Source organism: Gavia stellata, chromosome 24 (genome assembly GCF_030936135.1).
Source record: "Gavia stellata isolate bGavSte3 chromosome 24, bGavSte3.hap2, whole genome shotgun sequence".
Taxonomy (NCBI): Eukaryota; Metazoa; Chordata; class Aves; order Gaviiformes; family Gaviidae; genus Gavia; species Gavia stellata.
Genome location: NC_082617.1, coordinates 7543804 through 7569659, shown reverse-complemented (window position 1 = coordinate 7569659; position 25856 = coordinate 7543804). Strand labels below are relative to the sequence as shown.

At 40.6% G+C, this 25856-nt stretch overlaps 1 protein-coding gene across 1 annotated transcript in view; it reads left to right on the top strand.

Annotated features, from left to right (window-relative positions):
• FNBP1 (formin binding protein 1) overlaps positions 1-25856 on the top strand; it is a 96474-nt gene that overhangs the window by 44540 nt on the left and 26078 nt on the right. The window contains exons 5-7 of the mRNA XM_059829002.1: positions 9204-9266; positions 10094-10198; positions 24098-24226. Coding sequence (XP_059684985.1) covers positions 9204-9266; positions 10094-10198; positions 24098-24226 — 297 coding nt within the window. The remainder of the gene's footprint in view (positions 1-9203; positions 9267-10093; positions 10199-24097; positions 24227-25856) is intronic.

Genomic DNA, 25856 nt, shown 5'->3' with positions numbered 1-25856 from the left:
AAAAAAAATCTAGACATTGGGGGTTTTTTTGCTACCTATTTTTTTTTGGGTGACACCTAAGAGGACTTCTTGTCCTCAGACACAAGAAATGTCTTGAGAACAAGCTCAAGACAAGCTACACGGCAAGCATGTAGCCATTGCGGCCCAAGCATTGAGAATTTCCTATTTTTCTTAAAGCTTCACAGGAGATAGCTTGGTCTAGCTATTCTCTCAACTATGGCTGAGGAAAACCCTCAGTACTGTAGTTTGTCTGGATAGATATTAAAGAATTAATTCCTGGGACAATTCTGATTTAGATCTGTGGTCACAAACTAGGTCTGACTCACGGTCTCCTCTGGCAGCAGCTGCTCTGTGTAGCTGTTGCTCATATCAGCTTTGCTAAAAATGTATTTGTGAGTCATGAACTATCCTTTTTATTACTGCTGCTGCTTTCACCTCTACCTCCACCTCCCCTTGGGGGTAGGCTGGCTCCATACAATCAAGCATGAAAGCCAAGTACAAGCCAAGAGCTTTGCTGCAGACTGAACTGGTGCAGCACTGGGATTCTGTGGTTGGGAGAGAATTTACCTGATGTCAATATGTTCCATTTTGTGTCAGGATAGAAGGGGAACAGGGAATGAATGCATCCTTATGGGTACTGTGAGGGCAAAAATTGTTTGGTTCTTTATGGTGGAGCATGTGCGCCCTCCCTCTGTGTATTCATACAGGGGGTGTACATGTCAGAGAGCTTTCTGTTTCTTGTAGACTCTCAGGTGTTGATGAAAAGTAAATAATTGGAGGAATTCTGCTACGTTCATTCATTCTGAATAGTGCCCTGTTCTGCAAATAGTCCTGTGGTTTTCAACAGGATTTCTTATGGTGTAATGCACTGTGCAAGCGTGGGACAGGATGGCAGAATACGACCCTGTCAAGTGCACAATGGATTTTTCCATATTGCATTTTGGATCTGCCTCAAGGTCTCTGTGTGTTTGGAGCACAGCTGTGCTTTGTGCTGCAGAGGTACAAAGAGACATTGCTGCCTTCCAGAAATGGCAAACTAATGGCAGAGCAGGTAGTAGGAAGAGGAAAAGAGAGACAGTGAAAGGAAGTGATTTGCCAAACTTCAGACTGACGAGATTCAAACTGAGCTTTCCCCAGCTTTTGTTCTGTGAGTAACCCACTTCCAGCTTACTGCCCCATGAATGGAGTCGGAAGTATTCAGATTTAGTCTAAGGAGGGCATGGACCTGTTGGATTGAGTCCAGAGGAGGGCCACGAAGATGATCAGAGGGCTGGAGCACCTCTCCCATGAAGACAGGCTGAGAGAATTGGGGTTGTTCAGCCTGGAGAAGAGAAGGCTCCAGGGAGACCTTCTAACAGCCTTCCAGTACCTGGAGGGGCCTACAAGAAAGCTGGAGAGGGACTTTTTACAAGGGCATGTAGTGATAGGACAAGGGGTAATGGCTTTAAACTGAAAGAGGGTAGATTTAGATTAGATATTAGGAAGAAATTCTTCACCATGAGGGTGGTGAGGAACTGGAACAGGTTGCCCAGAGAAATTGTGGAAGTGTTCAAGGCCAGGTTGGACAGGGCTTTGAGCAACCTGGTCTAGTGAAAGGCGTCCCTGCCCATGGCAGGGGGGTTGGAACTAGATGATCTCTAAGGTCCCTTCCAACCTAAACCATTCTGTGGTATAAAAATTAAACATTAATAAATAGTTATGTTGCCAGGTAGAAGCTTTGCAGGAGCTATTTATGAACAGAAAGAAAACTCTAGGCATTTATGGGAGACTTTGTTGTGCTCGATAAATACACTGCACAGTGATCCAACTCTATGTATTCATCCTCTCTTTCTTACAAGATATTTCAGCTGTATTTCATTAAGTTAAATTTTATCAGTAGAGTATTAAGTAGTAGCTATAAGAAATGAAAGAATGCAGAAAATTGTTTAGGAAAGATCATAATAAATTCTGTATGTTCTTATTGAGTGTTTATTGGTTTTCCCCAAACTATGGCACAAATTCAATGAAACTGCGTTAAATTTTTGTACATATCATCTAATCGTGCTGTGAAGCACTGTTCTGGGATGGAAAAAGCAAGTGCTTATTATGAAAGTTTAAAAAAACATTTTTGTGTGGGAAACTAATAATAATAACCCATCCAGCTGAAAGGTATAATGTGAACTTTGGATTTAGCAGGGTTAAACTTGAGACCACTGGACTTAATATTGTGCTCTTCCCAGTTTTGAATGAGTACATTGAACTATGAAATAATAGTTCAAATAAATAAATTGGCTTCTGTTTACTATATGAAGTATTCTGATTGGGAAACAAAATATGGCTACAAAAAAATGTAGTTGCATTTTCTGTGAATTAGCCTGGATATTGCACTGCAGAGCAACAGCCTGTTAGAGGGACAAGATGAAAGATGTCTTCTGTTGACAGTAAAATTTCCTTCCCAGTGCAGGACTGCAAAATGCCTGAGAGCGAGAGCGGTTGAGCATCAGCCATGTATGTATTTTTCCCTTTGTGCTCTATCCAGACAGCTGCAGAGATCGGCCTAAAATGAAGAGCAATAATAAAGCCATACTAGTAGAGCATACTTTAACTGTGTACGGATGCTTTTTATCCAAGGCCTGAGGTACATGGTACATGTGGGCATGTTTAGCTGGCATTTTAGTTAACATTCAATATTTTGTATATCTGATGCAGGTCTTAATACTCATGTGTGGGTATATGCATAAATGAAGACTATATGGAAACAGCTAAAAGGTTGCAGTTATTTAAAGAAATAAGAAGTATTTCTTTGCCTGTTGAGGCATTAACTTGAACATCATCTAGTTTTCTTATCACTGCAAAAGTTGTACAGGACTGTCACAGATCATTTCTATGGAGGGAGGAGACATTCTGTTGAGATGGTATCTCTTGGTTGTAGATCAGTGGAAGAGAAGCTTTGTGACAAGACTGGGAACTAGAAGAGGTGGAAGCTAGAGTAGTGTGCTCCTTTATTCTAGTTGAAGGACTTAAAAACACAAGCATCTTTTCTTCAAACCTTAGTTTTTAGTAGTAATGTTGGATCTCCCTTTGAAAAGCCCATAGGTTTGCCCTCATAGAGAACTTTGGCACAGCTGGGGTTTTAACAACATGATCAGCCCTCAAGGATGGATTTGAGTGGGGTATGTGATCTCCAAACAACCTGTCGTACCTGTGTTTGTGCTCACTGAATCAAGGGCCTTCTGGCCTGCTGCCAGGAAGCCAGATGGTTCAGCAGGACTGCTTGAAGAGTTGGCCAGTGTAGCAGAGTGCTCTCGAGGATCCCTGTAGCTTTGCTCCTGTGGAGTTGTCCTGTGAAGCTGTAGGAGTGCAGTGCTGCTCTGCTGAGAGGAGCACAATGCACTGTTCTCTCTGTGCCTGAGAAGAAGTTACTGTGCTCTGAGTTACGATTCCCAGTATAAGGACTTTATCTGTCACAAGTAGCATGAAACGGCAAGTTACCATGAATAATACCACCACAGTGTCTTTTAGGTTTATGCTAATCGCCATCATTCTGTTGTCACATCTCCCGGTGGGCATGAGCAGCTAGTTCTGGTTGTCTTCTGCAGCTGACCTGGTCTTTGAAGCCTGAGAAACTTTGGTCTTAGAGGTCTGTAACTGGAATTCCTTTGGAATGCACCACTTCAGGAGGAGACAATTCACATCGAATTAATATCAACCTTGAACAGATATTCGTATAACCTGTTTCAGGTTTAACCTAGTTGATAGGTACATGTTAAGAATAATGTTCACATGGAAGGTTGAAAGGAGAACAGGGTTATGCCACAATATTAAGAAGTAGCATTGATGAACTTGTGTGAAGATAGTCATGTGTTTCATGTCAATGTTCACAGGACTATTTTATGCTACTCTTATTACAAATGAGAGCGATAAGACCTTAAGAGCATGTTGCTATTCTTGGAAACAAAGATTTCTTCTGAGGAGACTGTTTCCTGTCTTTGCAGCCAGGAAGAGAAAAACATTTGACAAGGCTTTTTGCGAATTGACCTGGGAAAATTGAGGAAAAAATAATGTTCTCTCATTTCCGTCTCTGGTACGCTTTAATCGCTGGCCATTATTTTAGGAATCGCTTGTAACAAAAATGGAGCTAGAGTTTGAATTAGAGGAGGAAGTACTACATTGCTAGGACTGTGTCTCTATTTACTATCAATATGAGCTGAGAGTGCCAGTTACTGAAGTCAAAGGTACCTGTTTTTTCAGTGTGTTATATTATCTAGTTTGAAAACAGAAAAGGGAATGAAGCAGCCTTGTCATGTATCTCTTTTTGAAAATTCTTAAATAGGATGTTGTCACATGAACCATATGCTATGCATATAAGTTAACTAAGATTATTTTTCTGGCTATTTATAATACAAACAGACTGTAGATGTGCAAATCTTAAGTTTAACCATGCAACCAATTGCTGTTTACTTCCTTAAGAAAAACAAGGCTGTCTTGTTACAACCTTTCTTAAAATGTTTCACATGGTCACTTTTTGATACAGTATAAGCATCCCTGTTGTCATGCTGGTAGTCTACACGTTTCAGGCAATTCTTACCTTTAGAACTGCCCAGGAATTCCTCAGCAAAATTATTGGACTGTGTTGTCTTTCGTAAGATGCTTTTAACTACGTCTTGCTTTTCTACTGCTCCTCTCAAAAGGTCTGAAAGAAGATAAGGGTCATCTTCTAACAAGCTTTTGTTGCCTGCTCTGTGAGCTGCATGGCTATGTAAACCCTCTTGCATATCAAGAAAGATTTGCAAAAATATTTCACTGCTACTTATTGTAATAGTGTTGGCAGTAACAGGCGCTGTATTGTAGGTAGCTTGCTCGCTGCTCCCAGTGTTTTGATCAACATGGGTGAAATCTGAGCCTAACAAAAGTCAATGAGAGTTTTGTCTTTGATTGCGCAGCAGCCAGGATTTCTCCCCAGCTGTTACAAACACAGTCAGCCTGGTAATGAGGAGAGCACACCCATCGGTATGACTTGATTTAAAAAGGGAAAAACTCACGCATACAGTGGGTCTTTATGTGGATTTCCTGCTTTTCCTAAAACTCTTCTTCCTTTACTGTAGCTGAGTACTCCTTGAGCTGGGAGTTTTTAGAATATAATGAATGCTTTTTAAAAAGTTGATCTAATCCACAGTCTTCATATAAGCAACTTAATACTGTGCTGAAAATCTCTCAGGTCTTAACAACCCTCATGAGATCCCAGTAAGCTAGGTTTTAGGTGTCTTATGCTGTGAGCGTAGTTATGGATGGAGACGTCCAGTCAAAATGTGGCTAATTATGGATTGTTCAGAGCACCCTGCGACATCCTAACTGCATTGTGCTTTAACGCACGGGGCGGGGGGAAAGGACCATCATGGTCATGTAGCCAGTATGGTTCAGGTTTGGGTAATGCTGCTATGTTTTAAGCTGTTTATTAGGTCTAAAGCTTGGATAAAATATTTTTCAGGGAAATCTTGAAGTTGGCATGGTGATTGCTAGCCTAAGACTCCAAAGTGTAGATTAAAAGGTGATTTAGGGAGATCGAGTAATGAACACTAATAAAACCAAAACTTTTACTTCACCGTATTTTTAACATGTTCTTTGAATGCTGTAGCTATGGCTGAAAAGTCTGGAGGAAATCATGGCATGTGAACAACCAGCACTGCTGCTGCAAATGTGTTACTGGCACGCTTGAAGTGTGGTTCATTAATTCAGTATCTTGCTCGTAATCTGAGTTTTTAAAATAGAAAGCCTGATTAGGGTTCATTAGTTTGGGCATTCAGTTGGGGGAAAAAAAAATTTCTATATTGTATCAGCTATTCTAAATTCATCACTGTGTGCTGCTGAAATGTGTTTGACTAATTAAGAATGATAGTTTTCCATATGATTTGCTAAATAATTTGTCATGTTCCCATTTGCTGAATCATCAGGTGTAGAATAACCAATTATTTCATTTGATTAAAAAATTTTTCTCTTTAAATTAGAGCTTGTGTCTTGAAAACTTGTCAAGTAAGAGATGATCTTAAAGTTATTTTTGCTAATTTTTTTTTTTTGGGGGGGAAGCTAAAAGGCATTTGCTGTTCAAGGAGATTTTAAAGGAAATGAGTTTGCGGAAGTTGAAGATAGTACAGGGTTTGAGGAAACTGGAGGCTTCCTGTATGACTTTGAGCAGGTCACTTAACTGTACTGTCTTGATTTTCTTACCCATAAAATTGGGGCAGTGAAGAAATATAGGTAGTTGGAAGGTACCACTTAGTTGCCTTCTATAAAAATGAATTTTTGGAAGGCAGAAATCATCCTTTGAAGGCAAAAGATTTGCAAAAGCAGAAGTGCTCTCAATATGTATTACATCTGTTGTCATGTATAGCTTTATCTCGCATAACACAACAAGAATTGGGGGTTATAAATGTACTTAGGAAATGGTTGAACTAAAAAAAGCAATATTGCAGTGAAATCTCCAAAACATGATGCACCTGTATTTATCAAACTGTCACTCGACATCAGTCCTCTGTTTCACTGTTTAGTAATCTTCAGTAGTGCCCATTTTACATCTCAGTGTTCCAGTTCTGTAAAGAAACTTCTCAAAAAAAAAAAAAAAAAGTAGCAAAACCTGAGCAAGATGCAGCAATACTGCTCAGGCTTACTGCTTCTCTCATATGTACTTCCAGCACCTTGTATAGTTTATTTTACAGATAAGGCAAATTTGGAAATAACAGGGATGGCTTGTACAAAATTAAAACTACATTATTGATTAACTACAAAGTGGTTTAAAAATACAAGCCTAGGGTAGTCCTGTTATCTGACATGCTTTTGATTCCAAGTTAATCCTTCAGCCCCTATGTACAGTTGTGTTCTGTTAAATTAACCTGGCATCTTGTTTTCCCAAGGTTTATGGGTCATTGACAGTATTAGGTTTCATGCAGGCCAGCTGCTCCCAAGTCAAGTCCCTTCCTACACTCCAGCAAAGTCAGACGGAGAAGAGGGGAGCACACAAAGGCTGATGGAGGCTGCAGGTGCACTATGAAGATGGCCAAGTAATTTTACTTGCAGCTTCACTGTTAGAGATTTTCACGAATACCATGCTCCTTAGCAAAATGTTGAAAAATGCAGTGTTAAATTACAGTTGTTCCTTGGGACTATTTGTGTTGCTCCTTGGGACTGTTTTCCTAAACTCTTAATTACAAAAGCAAGCCTGAAATGAGGAGTGTTTCAAAGCCCCTTGGCAAGGAAGATGCAGGATCTGTCACATGCAGAGTTGAAAGGAAATGGGGAACTACAAAAGGAGCCGAAATCAGCTTGGAGCCTTTCCCCACCACCCCAGCAGTTTTACAGTTACATTTGGGGTTTTTTAATGTCATAATGTGGTGACTGAGTTTTTTTTGGAGAAGCCTAGCGTGGTGGGCAGAGGTCTGAACTGCACAAGTAGCATCAGAGTTCACGACAAAAGGTGTCTCTCCCCAGCCGCAGCAGTGCCAGGCTCTTGGCTGTGCTCCCTTTGGTGGGCTGGCTCCCACATGCTCTCCCTTCTCGGTGTAGGTGTAGAGTCTAGAGCGGAGCACGGCACATGCCCAGGATTAAAAGCAGTACTGATGTTGTGCCTCTGTGCTTCAAACATTTTTGTGTAGAGATAAACACCATCCAAAATGTTAAAGCTATAGAGTGCCCCTATGTTCAACTATTGGTGAGCATCCCTCCTTAACAGCTGATCTTTGGGACTATGGGTAATAGGATCCAGAGCACTAGGATAGTGTGGTGTTCTTCCGTTCTCGCAGACAGGTTGAAGGTTATTGAGATTTTTAAGGCAATGCAAGTCTATTGGACATGGTGTGACAGAGAATTGCAGTTTTGGGGCTTTTTACTGGTGTGTCTAGTGGGGTCAGAAAGGCAGCTAGGAAATGTCACTAGCACTTTTGCTCCAGAAACCTGCCTTTCTGACAAGGAAAATATCAGTTGCTTTAGTGGAAGATGCAGGAACCCAAGTAGCTGCCAATTATAAAGTGCTTGCAGGCACGTTTTTTCTAGCTTTGGCAGTTTGTGGCAGGCTACTGTTCTGAAGTTGGAGCTTTTCTACCCAACAGACTATTGATACCAAATTGCGTAAGATCTATCTAATGTCTGATTATGTGCAGACCTGAGAATGCACAGATTCTAGTGAGCTGCAGTGGGATTATCTGGTAATATCAGACCTTTATTGTTCAAGTTGACTGTGTGAAATCATGCCTGTATTTGAGTAAAACATCCTAATTACCAGTAAATTAGGAATCTCTCTTCCTATTTGAGTCTGCTGTATTTATTACGCAAGGTGGTTTATAAGGGAAGCAACCTGTTCTAGCAGTCAGTTGAGGGCTATGTTAAAATTCCTGTTTACAGCTGTGTCGCTGACTTATGCAACGGTCTTGAACAAATTGCTTATCCTGAGGAAAATTGAGGCATACTGAAGATAGAGGGAGTAGTATCTAAAGCATGTTAGATTCTCTGAAGAGCATTGTGTAAGGGCTAAGAATGGTTATTTAAACCAACTGCAATTAAGAGTCTTGCTCAAAAAGGCACGTCAGGAGAATTTCCTTGTTTACTATGTAGCTGACATCTCATATTAAAACTTCTGTAACACCTTAGCGTGTGCACACATGCATGCACCCAGTGTGTGGGAGAGGAGAGTTTCTGGAGGGCCCCAAAGAATTGAAAACCTCTCAAGAGAAATGAACAGCTGGCCTCACACGCACACAGCCAGTAACTAGGAAGAAGAGGGTTTTATGTTGAGTCTGAATGAAAATCAGGACAAATATCAGTTGTTAGAATGTGCCAATCAAGGGCGTCTTGGTAAATTCCATGTAGAGAGAAATTTTAATTTAGAGCTAGTGTTCAGTCAGTAACCAAAGAAATACTCTTCACATAAAAGTGCTTCAGATTTCATGGTATAGGAAACCAATAATTATGACATACAGTGAACAATACAAGGTAGAATTGCTAAAGGGATTAATTAGCCTTAGTCTAACTAACCCCTATAATTGATGCAAATATACATCTGCAGCCTGCTGAGATGTTAGACAGTGATCATCCACCTGCTTAATTTACCAGTGTTGCAGAACACAGCTGTCAGAATAATTTCTGAGGTTTTTTTCTGCAACTCCTTGAGCATAGCTGGCTGTTTGTTCTTTTATTGTTCAAAATGTTTTCTTTTTCTCTTTTCTTTTTCTAAACAGCACTTCCATGATGGCAGAAAGGCACAACAACATATTGAAACTTGCTGGAAACAACTTGAAGCAGTAAGTGGAAACTTCCTCAGATGTGACATTTAAGTCATTTTTGTACTGTTGTCATAGAGATGGTTCCAAATGTTATATTTGGAAAAAGAAGAGTGCATGGATAAAAGCTGTAGAAATGGGATTTGTAAAACTCTGCTGTCTTAAATACACTGGTAGACACAAAAAAGTCTGTTTTAATAGTTCATTTGGCTTTCTGTGGGATCTGTGTCTATCATGAGTAGCATTTAATTTGATATGACTTGAAAAGTGTGCTAGGCGTTGCTGGAAATGCAGAGTCCCCAAGGGTCCTATTCAGATATGCCACTGTAAGCTGAATAGCTTCATGTTGCGTGAATAAATTGAATGGGGTCATCTCTTGAGTAAGGTGCTGTTTCTCAAAAGTAAATACATTGGAATTGTCGTTCATGTGATGAATGAAAAGTGAGTAGAGGAGAAGATAAAGAAAGGGGACATCAGTAACCTGAAGTCCTACTTGCAAATGTATGAATCTTAGTAACTCCCTTGTGCATTACAAAAATGAGGGAGTTAAGTGTTGGAAGGGAGCGATTTGGTCTACAAGAGCAGAGATGCTAACAGGGAGAAATATTAAAATAGTAGTGATGTTGGGAGAATCAAGCAGCCTGAAGAACGGAACAAAAAATTTGTTTCTGGAAACTTTGTTTTTTTTGAAGTTCTTTAATATGGAAATGTATTCCAATGTAAAGAGGCGAATCCTAAAATCTGACAGTTGTTACAGCAGATCAAGTTAGGGGCAGGTATTGATTTTTAGGTAGATTTTGATATCATGTTTCCTTCCCATAATGAAGGCTTCTATTTTTCCTTTTCAGAGTAAAAGGCGGTTTGAACGTGATTGCAAAGAAGCTGATCGAGCACAGCAGTATTTTGAGAAAATGGATGCTGACATCAATGTTACAAAAGCAGATGTTGAAAAAGTAAGCCAGAGGGTGGAGAGACTGTTTGTAAACATAGATGTGATAGGTATAGTTCCTCAATCCTGCTGGTAGGATAAACCATCTGAGGCTTAATGCCTCACTTAGGTCAGTCTGTAGTTAATTAAAAATAGGGAGATCTCTGCAGAGACCTATATTTGCATAAAAATTCTAAACAGATACAGTCAGTTTTCTTCAGTAAGGTGATACCTGTGTTTAACATAGCTGACATGGCTCTAAACAAGCTTATGCAAAATCAGTTTCAACTAACACCCCAGATTCTGTGAGAGTCGAGCTTGTGAGGGCTCCCTGAGGCATGTTTGCAGTTACTACACATTGTTGGTCACTCTGTGATCCAGGTAGAACTAAACTTCCTGCCTTTTAAGCAACACTTCGAAGGTGTCCCAATGTCATTGGTTGCAACAAAGTATTACCAGGATTGTTGTTCGTGGTTCTAGGTTTACAGCAGGACAGCTTTTCATGTTATGCAGAGTCCTGGAATCCATGCTTGTCACAGATGGCACGCAACTTTTATTTTTATTTCTCAGTTGCTGTCTGGTTGCAGAGTCGTTTGTGACTTTTATACGTTGATCCCCACTCAGTGAAGCTTTTGAACTAATGCTTAATTTTAAACATACATTTCTGTTTCAGCATATCTGTGGTGAAATATTTTCTTCTTGATTCAAAACTGGATGTGCAGAAGGATGCTTAAAGTTTAAATGTCCAAGTCCAGTGATTTATCTGTAACTTAAGGAAGCAATGCAGAGGGAGAAAGCATGTTTAAATTGCTTCTCTTTTTGGTGTTACACATCTGCTCAGAAGATGCAGTAATGTAGATCAGAAACACCATATTACAATGTGTAAGGGCAGTTTTGTCTTCCCTGAGTTTAACTCATATAGGTAGAAAATAGCCAGAACATTTGAAAAGGTTTGTTTCTTTAAAAAAAAAAGGGGGCAACAAAAGAAAACAAGGGGTGGGGGGGAAGATGAAGCTTAAAATACACCAAACATTTTGTTGCAGGACAGGAAGGGAAATGTATGTAATGAATCTTTTCTAATCCAAGATAGCCCATCTAAAACATAGCTTTTGCTCCTCAGTCTGCTTCATTCTATTCTCAGTTAATTCAATCCTGGGAAGCTATCAAATACAAGTTTTTCTTTACATCTGTGGGATCTTAAGATGTTTCTAGTATGCTGAGCATCATGGAGGTTGCATAGCAGATAGCATCAAGGATGCAATTAGAAATGAGGACGGTAAATGAAAAAGAGGCTCAGAAAATTTCCCCAAAGTGCTATTGCATCCCAAAGGAAAAAAATACTTCTGTGGTCTTGTCATGTGCTTGGCTATTAGTTGTAAATTCACCATGCAGATTTGATCCTTTGTTGCCTTCTGGATTTGCCAGGGCACTTCACAGATGAATGCATGTACAGGATTGTCAAAGATGTAACACCACATGTGGGTTTTTCTGACAGAGGAGGATCATCTCTGCTTTATCTGGATAAAGTGATTTTAGAATACATTTTTTTTTTTTCATAGATAAAATTAGGACTTGCCCTAGATTTTTTTTTCAAAGCTGAGGCCATGTCAAAGGGATACAGAGACATGACTTACTATTTGATATAGAGGGTTGAAACTCCTTACTTCCATATCCCTTTCTAATGCTGGCCTTTTTTGGACAGAGTGAAAGGCTGTGTATTGGTGGTATATCAATCTGATAGCATTAGGTAAATTCTGGGAAGCAAGCCCTACCCTGGTGCGCTTTCCCTGTAAAGTGAAGTGGAGGGGCTTCCCTTCCAAATTTCTCTAGCTTTTTATTGTATACATTTGTAAATTATTTATTGCAAAATGAGGCTCAGTGGTATCTTGGGGAAAAAAAAAAAAAAATCTGTTGCAGTTACGTGTGTTGGCTAATCTCTGGAGAAGGCATTAGTCGACTTTCCAGTCAGTCAGTGGGGTAGATGGAGAAGGAAAAGGTTATCAAAACGAGTGGAATGTGAAATAATATTACCAAACAGAGAGAACAGTGTTTTCCAAGTGCATGTGTTAAACTGGGTTCATCCATGTCAAGCTGTGAATAATGCCCTTTCTTTGCTTCCCTCTGCCCGTGTGACTGGGACCGCTCTTACATAACTCCCAAGTGCAAAATAGGATATTGTTTAACCAAGCGCTGCTGTTGGGGACAGCTCTCGCCAGCTCGCTCCAGGGAGATGCAGAAACTGCTCAGCTTCAAATGAAGCAATGTGATGACTTTAACCTCCTCCTTCTACTGCAGCGGTTCTGATTTCCCTTGCCCCTTATGGCTTGGCTGCTGCACTCCTGCTCCCAAAAGCTCCCAAAAATCTGTCTGGCCAGGAAAGCAGACAATTTGGCTATGTTCAGAGCCAATGCTATTCACTTTGGCAGAACAAGGTGCTCTTCAAGCAATGGGATCGGTTGCCCTCATTTCTTTGGCTTGAGATTGACACATTGGCTACTTCAGCTTGTACCTGCAAATATGAGCAGGCACTAGAGCTATTTTTTGCATCGTGCATTATTAACTAATGGAATTAAAATTCTGCAGTGATCACAATGACACATGCAATCGAAAGAATATATAGCTGCAATTTTCTAATGTACCTAATGCTAAGCTGTTTGGGGCTCTGAAATGCTCTCATCTCTGTCTTTCAGTTGTTGTAGCCTTTGACAACTGCAGCAGGAAATTCTGTGACAGAGCTGCCAGCTACCAGCACTTAACATGGCCTGGCCTAAGGGATAACACTTGGTATTACAGTTTGCTAGGATCAAGTAACCAGAGTAGTAGCAGAGAAGAAAATTAAGAGTTACTTTCCTCCTTATTTCTTCAGGACTGTTTCGCAAAGGGTGTGTGCTTGGAGTCAGGGCTGGATGTGCAGTATGGGTATCTTGCACCAATGTCCAAACTCCTTCTGTAGGACCAGCTCAGGTTCGATATGCGTAGGGCACATGCCTTTTGTGCCACTTCTGTGGCCAGTATGGGCTTGACCATCTTTGTAGCCAACCAGTCTGATAGTTGATCTCAGAGAGAGCAGGGTGTTTTGTTTTGTTTCATTTCCTCCCATCTCCTTTTTTGGTGGTAGAAACATGGAGCAAAAGGCTGTGTTCAGTCTCTGCAATGGTCATGGTCTTTATGCAGGAATCAAAGGAGAGCGGATTAGGGCCCCTGAGCTCCCCTGCCTGTGTTTGCACGGAGCCTCTAAATTACCAGCAGCTGATGTTTGCAGAGAGGTGTTTAAATATCAACACAAAGTGCAGTTTGGCACAAAGGTTTTGTCAGTTCAGTTTAGCAAAGTCAGGGTGGGAAGCTTACTGTGTTGCAGAAAGCTGTACTGTGAAAATATCCTTATAAACTAAGTATATGGTGCAACACGCTGATGCTAATACCAGGAAGCCTTGTAGGTATCACTGTTAGCTTTAGCTTCCTTTGGATTGCAGTGTGATGTGTGCTTTAAAGAAGTTCTCATTCAAAAACCACAGTGGAGCTGCTTCAATTTTTTGACCATTTGGGGAAATGGCCTCTGTCACCAGCGCAGAGCCGGTGTACATATAAGGAAGCACTCTATTGTTTGTTCCTTCTCTTTACAGCTGCAATAACTAAAAAGCTGACATCTTTATGGGATAATGTGGTACCCAGTGGTGCCTTTGCAGTCTTCTTGCAATAAAAAAAAAAATCAGCTGGCTTTTTCTAAAGGTTTGTTTTCAAAGTAGACTTTTCAGAACCTGTTTTTAAAGAGGAAGTGGCTGAGGCCAGCCATGGGAAGGAGTGAATGCTTTGCCTCTTGATTTGCACAGCACTTTTGAGGGGGAGGACAGCAGTTTAAGGTACTTGGTGTCAGGCAGGATCTGTCTCTTTGCTGAAGAGTAGCATGGTCATATGTTGGTGCCCTAGGTAATAATTTTGCAAGAAAATAACTTGAGCTTTTAGCAATAAAAAATGAGCTGTGTGTGAAGTTCCCAGAACTGCTGTCCTGAAGTTGGGGCTCATCACCTTGCTCTGATTTTTGTTCCTGTTATGTTAGGAGGGTTCCACCCTGAGTCGTTTTGAGATTAATGTAAATGTGTTGTGGATTTAGAAAGTAGTTTAGTAGTAGCAGATTTAGAAAGACATAAAGTGCAAATTTGACCATAACTCTCATAAGTCAAGAAGCTTCTGACGCTGCTAAAAACATGGGGTGGGTATTTGGTTTTGCTGTGGGTTTTTGACTGACTCATCTTTAGTAAGTCTTCAACCTGCACCCAGAAAGGATGAACTTGTATTAAGATTTTATTTGTATCCTGTGACATGCAGGCATCTTTTCTGGGGCAGTGGGATTTTCCTACTGAATTTGCTTTCTTATGTGCTTACAGCTGCTTGAGCTTGTTGCAAGTCAGCTGTTGGTTTGAAATCAGTTACTCCAAAATTATCCAAACTTCTATCCAAAATTATTACAGAATTATCATACCATTCCTTCCTCTCTTCTCTGCCCAATCCTATGTCATATCTAAAACCAAAAGAAATGAAAAAATTGATGGTTCTATTCCTGTGCTGATCCTGAGATACTTAGGAGTTTTAGATGTAGTGGCTGTTTCTTGTTTGTTTTTGTTTTGTTTTTGAAGTGGAGAAATTGAGGGAAATAGAAGTAATCTCAAGTTTCTTGAGATCTCTAGGAGCTTTCCCCAGTGCTCTGGGACAGATCAGCTTATGTCTGCCATACCCACGATTTTTAGAGTCCCAGAATAGCTTAAGATTTGCATGAAGGCATAAAACCTCATAATACAATATCACCATGACATGAATTTTCTAGTCTGTAAATATAACTACAGAGAGATACTACTGTTTCATGCTTGAAGTTTCATTCTCTCTTCTCTTATGCCATGTTCCCTGGGTGCTCACCATCGATTTCAATGCAGGGTAAAGAGTCTGTATCTCCCCCCTTACCCATAGAAGACATCTCCACTTACATTGCCTTGGGTAGTCATGAGCTGAATTACTGGCAAAGTCTTACTGAACATAGATGTAGAAATACTCCTACTTAGAAAGAGTCTTGGAATAAGCTGATCTTCCTGCCTGTGCAAAGGCAGTTATGCTGGCAAGTGGTAAACTGCTTTTCCAGCCCGTAGGCTGCTGCGCTGCAGGACGCAAATCTCTTAATGAAGAATTTATGCATCGTTACAACGAAGGGTGCACTAAGCTATTTTTACTTGGGCTCTGGAGAAATCTCTGATCTGTGTTTCAGCACTAACCTGCATACACTGTTTACAGCATGCTTTGTCGGAACAGTAGTCAAGTCACAACGCAGCCAGTGCAGCGTGCATCACTGAAACCCCACAGACAAACCATAAAGGAGCATCTCCAGCTCAGTGCTCTGTTGTTGCATCGTGCGTCACTGAGGTTTAGTCAATTAAGACAGTCAGCAGTAAACTCTGCAGCATAACCCAAGACTGTGGGTGCCTGCCTTTTGCAGACCATAACTACTTGATGGGCCTAATTTTTCAGGAGACACTGAGTCATCTGCATTGTGACAGTGGGGCTTGTTCTATCCCCTCCTTCTCCTGCCCACCTTGAGGCACCTTCAGGCATAATGAACTTTCTCAACATTTTGGAAAATGTAGTGCCGTGCAAAGGTAATGTTAAAGGTGGACAAGCTCTGCAGTGTTTGTGCCATTAATATGGCGAATACTTACTGCAGTGAATAGTTCCAGAGGCTTTGCTTTTCCCATACTCTGCTGTGAATTTATAGAAGTGCAGCAGCAGCGTCTCAGTGAAATCTGGAGGCAAGGTGCATAAGGCTTAGTCCTGAATATAGTGCAAGAGGGCCTGGCCTGTGCATTTGTTATTTGAGAGTTAGATATTGCATAAGATTTTCTGCATAGCGGTGAGTTTTACATACTCCCATTAGGCAGCTGCTTTTCTTTTGCTCCACAGATGGAGCTGGCTAAACCCTTCTGTGTCTTTGCTTGTGACATGGGTCAAATTTTCCATCAATTCAAGTGCAGTCTTTTCTTGGTAATGTGATTTAAGGACATTAGATTCCCAGTAACATTGTTTCTCTGGGTTATGCAGACCCCAATCTCCTTCCTGAACTGCTTCCTTCCTAATGGATGATGTAGTGTGTGAACGTAGGGAGTCCCTCAGGACAGTCATTTGCATTTCTGGAAAAGTAAGCCTTGTTTACAACCTGCTGTCTGTGACTCTGTATATAGCAGCTGTTTCCCTTTTGGAATCATGACTAATTTAGGAGTTTTGATTTCTAGTCAATAAAGAGTTGATGACTGCAGCAGGAGTGGCTGGAAAACTTAATAAATATTCGTATGTATCCCATGCATACATTGTGTTTGGTGTTAAGAGATCAATCAACAGAAGCACCAGTCAGTTTTAGTGTAAGATAAGGAAATCCATTTGAACTTACATTTCCTCTTAGTGGTACACCTCTGCAGTAATGCTCTACATAGCAATTTGACTGAGTTTTGTAACAATACAACTCTGTTGGGAGGTAGATTGCTAAAGGAGCAAACAAGTTAGGGAGGGAAAGGGGGTGTGAAGGGAAGGCTTAAGAGCAACTTCTGAATTAAGGATCAGCTGTGGTTTGAATCAGAAGTGTAATATAACCAGTGTTCCTAGCTAATGCAAAGCAATTAGTTTATGCTATGCAGTTGAAAGGCTTGTTCATAGTCATTCTGTCAAAATATTAGAACAGATATCCTCATCAGTTTAAGAACTAAGGGAAAATAAAGCAGAGACCTCAGAATTTAGCTTATTGTTTGTTTGTAAGTTGTTCATTTAAGTGACTGTATTGTACCCATAAAGTTGGGTTTTAAGGCTAGCAAATTCATACTGGTAACTTTCTTCAACCCTGAGTATCCATTCTGCATTGGCTGTGTTTGTAAATTGTTTCTCGGAGAGAGATGACTAGAATGGTGCCCAGTATTCAAAGTATGAGCTAAGCAATCTGTTATACAGTCCTGAAGTAATTTCCATTATTTATATTCAATACTTACATTTATACACAGCAGAATTTAATTGCTTATGTTAGTACAACTAAACAGATCTCCAGAAATCATTTAAACATTGTTGGCCACTGCTCTGAGTACATCTTTTCTTGTTACCTCCTCCCTCAAGTCCACGTCGCCTTCCACCCGCTGTGAACACCTCATTCTTTTGCAGTAAACTTTTGTTAGGTATCCTCGTGGAACTGCGTTTCTCCGAGCTGTGTGGCAAGCTACTGGATGTTAGCAGGGATTTGCAGTTTGGTCACCGAGAGAGTTTGGATATTTAGTATTCGTGAATGGCAGCGCAAGGAGGCAAACTTTTGTATTCAAGGCACAGTTATTTCACTAGGGCCTTGGAGCAGTGTGCTGAGAGGTGCTTCTCTGGCACATGTCAGCAGTGGTTTCTGCTGTTAATTCTTATGTAACAGTCCTTCTCTTACACAACAACATTTAGACTGCTTTGAACACTTTTCAGACTGAATTGAGGCGATTGGACGCGATAGCAAAGAAAAAGTGATATACTTGTTTTGTAACTGGGAAGTACAGCACTCAAGTTTGTGCAAGGGAGTCTGCGGCAGAACTGAAGTCTGAAGCCAGGCAACTGAAGTCTTGGGCTCATGCACTTAAGTAAAATTTCAAGTAACCTCTAGCTGTCGAACTCCATTAATCAACAAGCAACTGTGCCTTTAGTCATGCTGCAGGACTGGTCATATTAGTATAGGACTGACAGTGACCAGAGCAATTCAAGGGCTGCGCTAGAGACCGGTGCAGCGTGCTTACTGTGTCACTGTCCCAGCTCCTTTAATTTGGTCCATCTTTCTCGTTAGAGCTTCAGTGGTGTTTTGTTGCTATAGTAGATCTCTTGTTAGTGAGCACTTCTATAGTCTGGCAGAGTTATGTGGAATGCAGCTGCACTAGATAACAATTCCTGAGATCTGGTGACGAAGATTTTTCCATCCCCTGTCTGCAGTTTGCTCATTTGTGTATTACATTCAGCCAAAGGATTTCAGGGTTCCACAGATTCCCAGATTTTTTTCCCATCTCTTCTAATATTAAAAGTAAGGATTTTTCTGTCTGTTTTTTTCCTGTTTGTTATTTTGCACTCCCCATTCTACCTTCTTGCCTTCAGGAAAGCAGATTTCAAAACCTTCTTCTGTTCGTCATTTCAGAGAGACCAAACTGGTTATTGTAAAATAGTAAACAATGGAGCTTGATTTGGAGGCTATGTAAATCAAAGCCTGAAATCCTGGCCCTGTTTTGAAGTCCATGGCAGAATTCCCACTGTTATTAATGATTCTGCAAATGCTGGCAGTGTTGCTGCTATCAAGAGGCACCCCGCTGCTGTTCGTGATGGTGCCCGCTCGTAACAGAGCGTGGCTGTGTGAGGTTGTCTGTGGAGAGAGGACCAGAGCCTGCAGCTGAAAAATCTGTGAGCAATTGAAAGCATTCCTGAAATTGGTGAAGTGTTTCTGAGTCTGCCTTTATCATTAAGTTATTTTGAAGGGATTGTGTAGTTGGGGGGGGCAGGGGTGATTTTTTGTGTTTGCATTTTAGTCTGATCTTGGATTTACCAAAGACGGATCTATTTTGGCAGGCAGTGGCCTGGCAGTGATGCATCCCACATGCTGTCTGGGTTCAAAAAGAAGAAGAGGGGGGGAATGGGAGAAAAGAAAGAAAACTACACCAAAGTTTTGACTGGAAACTGTGCCATCCTGGACAAGAGTGACTGCTGAGAAGTTGAACTGTTCCACTTAGTGTGGATCAGCTGAATAGCAGCCAAAGATTTTTTCTGCCCTTTTCAGTTATTCATATCACTCCCACCATAACAGCCTTGAGGAGCTGCATTTTTTGTCTGTGTAAACCCAGAAGACAGTGTGTCTATTGACCCTCTTGCTGTTTCTGGAATGTGTCTTAGAAGATTGTTCTCGGCAAAATATCCTTCATTCTTTTCTGTATTAGAGACAGAAATGGCAGAAAGTGTACCTGTTTTTTAAAAATTTCTCCTACACTTAATCACCAGTTGCCTTTCATATCGAATCAGGTTTTGGGGGGAGAAGGTGTATGCAAGTAACTCTATACAAGGATTTATTTTTTGAATTCTCTAAGAGGCAGCACGTAATGCATAGCAGCTTACTAATGTTTTCTCACACCTTCAGGATCGACAGTGCCCATCATAAAGATGTCCATATCCCCTTTCTCTGTTAAAACTTATTTTTCTGACCGCTGGTCAAAGGCATAAAGGACTAAGACTGATTTCAGATCCGTATATAAAGCTTTACTAGTACTGCATGTTTGCAGGGACTATGGAGAACTTTCCCTTGTCAGTAATTCTTTTGTCTCATTCTGATACGCAGTGATTACTTAAGTTGCATCATGTTGCTAAACTGCAGGATTTTTCAAGCAGGTGATGAGTAGGTTCAGACTAAATATCTCTTTAACTCAGGTTACTTCAGAGTAAAAAGGTTGCAGGGTTAACTTTCTTCTAATTTCTTGTTTTAAAGGGGAAAGAAATACTTCCATAAGTACTTCAGTCATGAAAGATTTCAGACCATCAGTGTCCCACCCTGGCATCTGTCACTTAGCTCAAACCTGCCATCTCTGGATTCCTGGTGGAGTCATTTAAACATCTGGAACTAACTTCTGATGCTGTTTGAAAGTCTGTTTTTTGCAACTCAGTGGTTAGGTAGAAAATCTGCAGGAAATGTGGTCAAAATGATCTTGAGAGAATAATGTTTGGTTTTTTCCTGCTACCTTGCAGAAGAGATAGAAGCTATAGTGTGTGTTGCCAGTTCATGTGGCTATTGAGTTTAATGTTGTTTTTCACATAAGGTAAATGCTGTCGAGGCCTGATTTTTTTTTTTTTTTTTTAAAGCTCTGAAGACAGTCACAGTTCTACTGATTTTTAAAATTAACACTTTGAAAGTTATTACTGCCTTGCAGTTAGCTACTGCCCTGCGTTTTCCCCCATCAACTAGTAAGGCTGTCTAAAGGAAGGAAAAAAGATTGGTTTTGATTATGTTTAATGGCGGTTCTGTGAGAGAAGAGGTCATACATAATAAGCCTTACCTGCTGCTGGTGTGCTTTTAACTAGTTCAGTATATCAGAGCTACACTTACTTTACCTAGAGTTTTCTTTCAGAGTCAGTTGTTGAGAACACTCCTTTGGTGTGATTGAGTTTAAATTGGATTGCCGTGGCAGTGGAAACCTGAAGTTTAGCTATATGCTCATTGCAAGGTTAATGGTGCAGCAGATACTGGGCTGTCATTCATTCTTGGGCGTCCTTTTCTTGATGAGACGTGCATTGGCATATGTGACCTTTTGGTTTTGTTGCTGCCATATGAGTTCAGAGAAGAACTGCCGTAACAAAAACAGACTTTGGAAAGGAGGCAATATGTATATACACTGTGCACATTTATTTGGGGACAAAAAGATGTTACAAAGGTATGTTCTGAGGGGGAGTGTGCAAAACCTGTGTATCTTCTGCAAATGTGTGCAGAAGCACGCATTTGAAAGCAAGCTGCTTTTCTTCTCCCCACAAATCCCTCAAATGTATATACCCTTTTCTGCTTTTTCATGATGCTGAAAGGTAACCTCATTCTTTCTTCCTTTTAAAAGGGGAGGGTATTTTTTGTTGCATTACGAGTACCTAGCCTTGACATCTCTTACAATTGAGTAATCTGGCAGTCTGAAACCACAATCCAGATCATCTACACATGTGGTGCTGGAAACATGAGCTCTTGCTCAGTCATCCCTGCCCAGTAAAAGGAGGGAGTATGTTGACTGAAAGCTGCATCACAGTATCATCCTCTTATATCTGAAGTCATGGTCTGGTTTTCCAGAGAGCAATTATATTCCAAAGCTTTTCCTCCTGAAAATACTGTTCAGAGCAAATATTTTAACATTAACTCTAAGAAGCCCCGAAAAATACAGTCTCTGAAGCTGCTTGCATGCACAAGTGAGCAGTAAAGAAGGCAAAAATTTATTTTCTGTAAAGCTCAACTATAAATTACTCCTGAAGTAGCTCCTGTGACTCTGTGCGGCTCCAGGCCACTGCATCCATTACTCTGAATGTGAAACTTAATGTCATCAGCTCTTTTCTATCATTCTGTGCTTCAGCAGAGTGCAGGAACCTAGCTATAAAATATAATTCTGTTAATACTAGAAATGATGATCTTAGAGTAAGTGACATACCCAAATGAAGTAACAAAAAAATTCTAGACTTTTTTCATATTTTTATTTTAAGAACCAAATACCTCATTGGAAAAATATTTAAACTGTTTGAAGCTTGCCAAATGCATTAAATGGCCAGGAGAAACAAAACATCACTGGGGCTCTCATACAAAAATTCTTGCTTTTGGAATGTACTCAATTTTACTTACTCATCTGCTGCCTCCTCTTATTCGGTGCCAGTTAAGATAGTTTTGGAAACCGAGCGCCTACTCCTGTATACATTTAGCTCAGAGTTACTTTGCTCATATCCGACCAATGAGCTCACTCATGAAAATGAACTCTGATGGCTTAATGTTTGCTGGATCTGCCTGGAAATGTGTAATAATGGATTTCTTGTTTTTCTGCTTCAACAATAGAGTCAAGGGACAAATTCCTGAGTTGCGCTATTTAAAAAAAAAAAAAAAAAAAAAAACCACAAACAAAAAACCAAAGAAGAAGAGACAGCTGTATGAGTGGGACTGGGGCTGTTGTAGAAGTCAGCTCAAACAATGGGTTGCTCTTAGGTAGATGAAGAGAATAGGCCTCACAAATGGATATTGATCTGTAGCAGCTGGGACTTGAGGAAGGGGTTGGGAGACAAGCGTACATCACTCTTACAGCTGTCAGCCTTTCCATGGCTGACTTTGTTTTGCTGGTAAATCTATGTTTGTAGTACAAGGCTATATTGTTTTCCACTCATATTTAATGTAGCTAGATATGAGAGTGGGGATGATAAAGTTTAATAAGCTATATAGCACTTGGGCAGAAAAAAATGATTGATACGGCTTCTTGGAATTTCACTGCAGCAAGTAAATTTTCTGAAGTTATATATGCATCCTTTACAGGAGTTAGCGGACAGTTAAAACTCCTGGGGAACAAGCAAAGTTGAACGTCTGTCTTTTTTTTTTTATTTGGATTTATTTATTTGGTTATAGTTGCAGTCTTTTCCATTTGATGCTACTGTTTCATCTCCCATTATGCACTCAGTGCCTAGCGTTTTCTCATTGTGCTTGAATTATTTTTGTAGGAAGAATGTGAAGGGGATCTGGGAAATTCCTACAGTTGACTGTGCTTGCAAAAGAAATAGCTGAATTGAGGTGAAATAAATTATTAGGTGAGATGTGTGAGCTGGACAAATGGGAGGGAAGCCTATTTCTTTGCAAATTGAGATTTGAAACCTTCTGGCAGGATTTCTTACCTTCCAGTTATGATTACTAAAATGTTCCATGATTTGGTATGTCATGTATTTATTGTCAGGAAACTATTGTCTGCTTGGAACAGTTCAAAGAATAACCCCATTCTGAGCTGTTTTTAATGGGAGCCCACTTAGAATATGCTAAAATTAATTGTTGGGCTGTTTTCCCTGAAACACCCCAAAATCCTTCAAATAATTTTTAAAGCAGTCTTTCTTTCTCCTTTCTTAAAGGGATTATTCTGAAATTGAGGGAGTGACTGGAACATAATACTTTCTGGACACTCACAGCACTGTTCCAGGGCTAGGTAGGCAGCGGAGGGTGAGGAGGCTCCATGAGTGCCTGAAAAATGAGTGCGACCTCAGGATAGTTTATATTTACAAAGCCAAGCCCTGGGCTCACTCAGATCCATGGCAGAGCTCTCACTGGAGCAAGCATTTGGTCCACAGCTGTGGAGCAGGCTCTGCTGGGGTGGGTGGGAGTGGGCAAGGTGGAGTGGGGCTGTGTGGGAGCAGGGTGGGCAACAGAGCTCCGGCCGGGTGAATGCGAACTGGGAGAGAGGGGAGCTTCCACAAGTGGACGCAGGACAGGGAGTGAAGGCATATGGGTGTAGGGAGGCAGGAGAAGGAAGAGTTGCTCTATGAAGGCCAACAGCAAGGAAGGAAAAGGCAACTAAAATAAACAGATGGGATAGGCAGTAAGGGAATAATATTGGGCAGTGAAACAGATAACAGAAGGCCTTGGGAAGCAGAATTGTAAGGGGAGGAATCTGAAAATATAAAAGGGTCACTCAGGGACAGATTGTTCTAGGGAAAGAAGTGAGATTAATTGCCCAGTGCTCTGCTATGCTGGGTAGCAAAGCAAATCATCTGTGTGGGTAAAAATAGGGAGTTGTGTCTCAGCTGCTACTCAGGCTCCCCTTTCCTTGTGCACTTCATGCCAGCGCTATTCAAGGAAGTGTACATAAAGGGCTTTGCAGAGAGCACAGCGGGAGCACAAGTTAAGGTGTTTTGTCATGATCATGTTGACTAAGGCATGTGAAATGAGACAAAACTGTGTTGCCTTTTTTGTCGCTTCTCTTTCCCCAAAAAATACTGCTAACCAACAGGTAAGTAGTTCATTAGAGAAGAGCAGGTCCCTTCCAACAGGGCATATGATAGAGCAAGAAAAGTGTCCACGTGCATGCCCATTAAGTGGGCTAGTAGAGGGGAAAACTTGGTTCAGCGTTTTACTTGAAGTACGAGCAGAGGTTGTTCATGGAATGCAAAATGGTTCATGGAAATAGCACGTTGTAACACAAGAAAAGAACAGCAGCAGTGTGCACACTGCAGGCTTATGCTTGATGTAGATGAACCATTTCACAAAATAGGAGTAAACCAAAAGCTGAAGTGTCCAGAGACCCATATGCTAATGTTCCTGTCCTGTCTACTGGTAAGGATAGTAAGATGTGGAGTAACACAATGCAGTTTCCTTCCATGTAGTATAAATTATAAATTTCTTTTGGCATGTCTTTAGGCAAGACAGCAAGCCCAGCTGCGACATCAAATGGCAGAAGACAGCAAAGCGGAATATTCTTCCACTCTACAGAAGTTCAACAGTGAGCAACATGATCATTACTACACACACATACCAAACATCTTCCAGGTAAGGGTTGCTGGCACTGATCTAGAGTAGCTCATAATCCTGTGATAAGAACAGAAGGGTGTATTGCACATCGCCTCAATTCTATGACCCTGTCTTTCACGTTTTGGTGATTTTTGTTACTGTTAGCAAATCCTGCGTGCAGTCTGCCAACCCAAGAGATGGAGGGCTTGGTAGGATAAATTGTCCCTTTCTTTTAGACTAGATATTCAACTGATCAATAGTATATATGAGGAAGGTGACATTGAATTGTCATGACAGATTACGATAGTCTTCGGAATCCTCACAATCTTACTCTGTTAAACTCTTGTGTCCATGCAGCTGGGGAATGAGAGCATTATTGCATTGTAGGGGCAGGAGTCAGCTGGGCTTCATTACATCTGTAAAGCCTCACAGCCCTTTATAACCTGTCTTCAAATCAGACTTCACAGATGTTTAAATTTAAACCACAATAATTCTGCGGTAGTGAATGTCAAAGGGTTTAAGCAAGCTTGCTGATTATGTCTTAGGGTGTTTAAAGAAAGACTGTAGAGAAAGAACAAAAAAGCCATATATATTATATAAAAGCCATATATATATAAAAGCCATTATGCTGACTGAAGATCTGAGTTTGTGCTTGACTGAACAAAGAGAGATTAATGTAGTAGAACAGAAGTTCTAAATGACTGTTCCATTGTAATGGGTCATAAGCATCAGAAGTGGAAAATACAACCTCTTTAAGGGAGAAAATGTCACATGCTTATCATCTGATGAGAAATAACTGATATTTGTGTAGCACATATGCATTTTCTTATCCATAGCTGGAACTTCTTCACTAAATGGACACTACCTCTTCTGCTTCATGGTATTTCAAACCAACGTCTTGACATAATTTATCCCTGGCATCAGATATAAAACTTTTGCAATATATTTGTAATTAATACTAGATCTAGTAAGTGCTCTGATTTGTAGGTGAGCATGCTTAAAGTACTGCAGATGTATCCTTTTCACTACCAGTGCACCATTCTTTTAGATGTTGAAATGAGTTGTTTTGTAAAGAATTTATGTTGCTTGTGGATCAGTCAAGGCAATGGGGATTTTTAAGTTGACAGTGCTCCCTAGGATTCCTGCAGTCTAATGTGAAACAGGCCATTCCTGTTCATGCCCTTCTGGATCCTGTTATAATCTGTCGTAATAGCATTATGCCACATCCAGATTCCCCCTGTTGTAAACGAGAGGCCCATGGAATAGATGCTGGAGATCGTGGCACTGAACCCATTGAGCAACAGGGAGCATATGTTGAGAAGCCCTGGTGTGAACAATACATGATGTATAGGACTGCCTGTAAACCAAAAATTACCTTCTAGGGAAAAGGAGAAGGGGAGACATCAAGATTTTTGTTTGCTTGGATTCTGCAGTAGAATGAAAATAAGATCTTACAGAACATGCGCAGAAAATGAAAGAATTTATTGTTGCAGAAATTCTCTCAAAAGCCTTAGGAGCCATCCTTACAAAGTCTAAAGCTGGGGTTTTGACAAATCAGCATTTTTTTAACATAAAAAGTTAATTGAAAAATTCCCAGTAATAGTAACAGAGATTACTTTTAGAATGCATTTTGATATTTGAGGGAACAATATCACTTGGTGCCTTCATG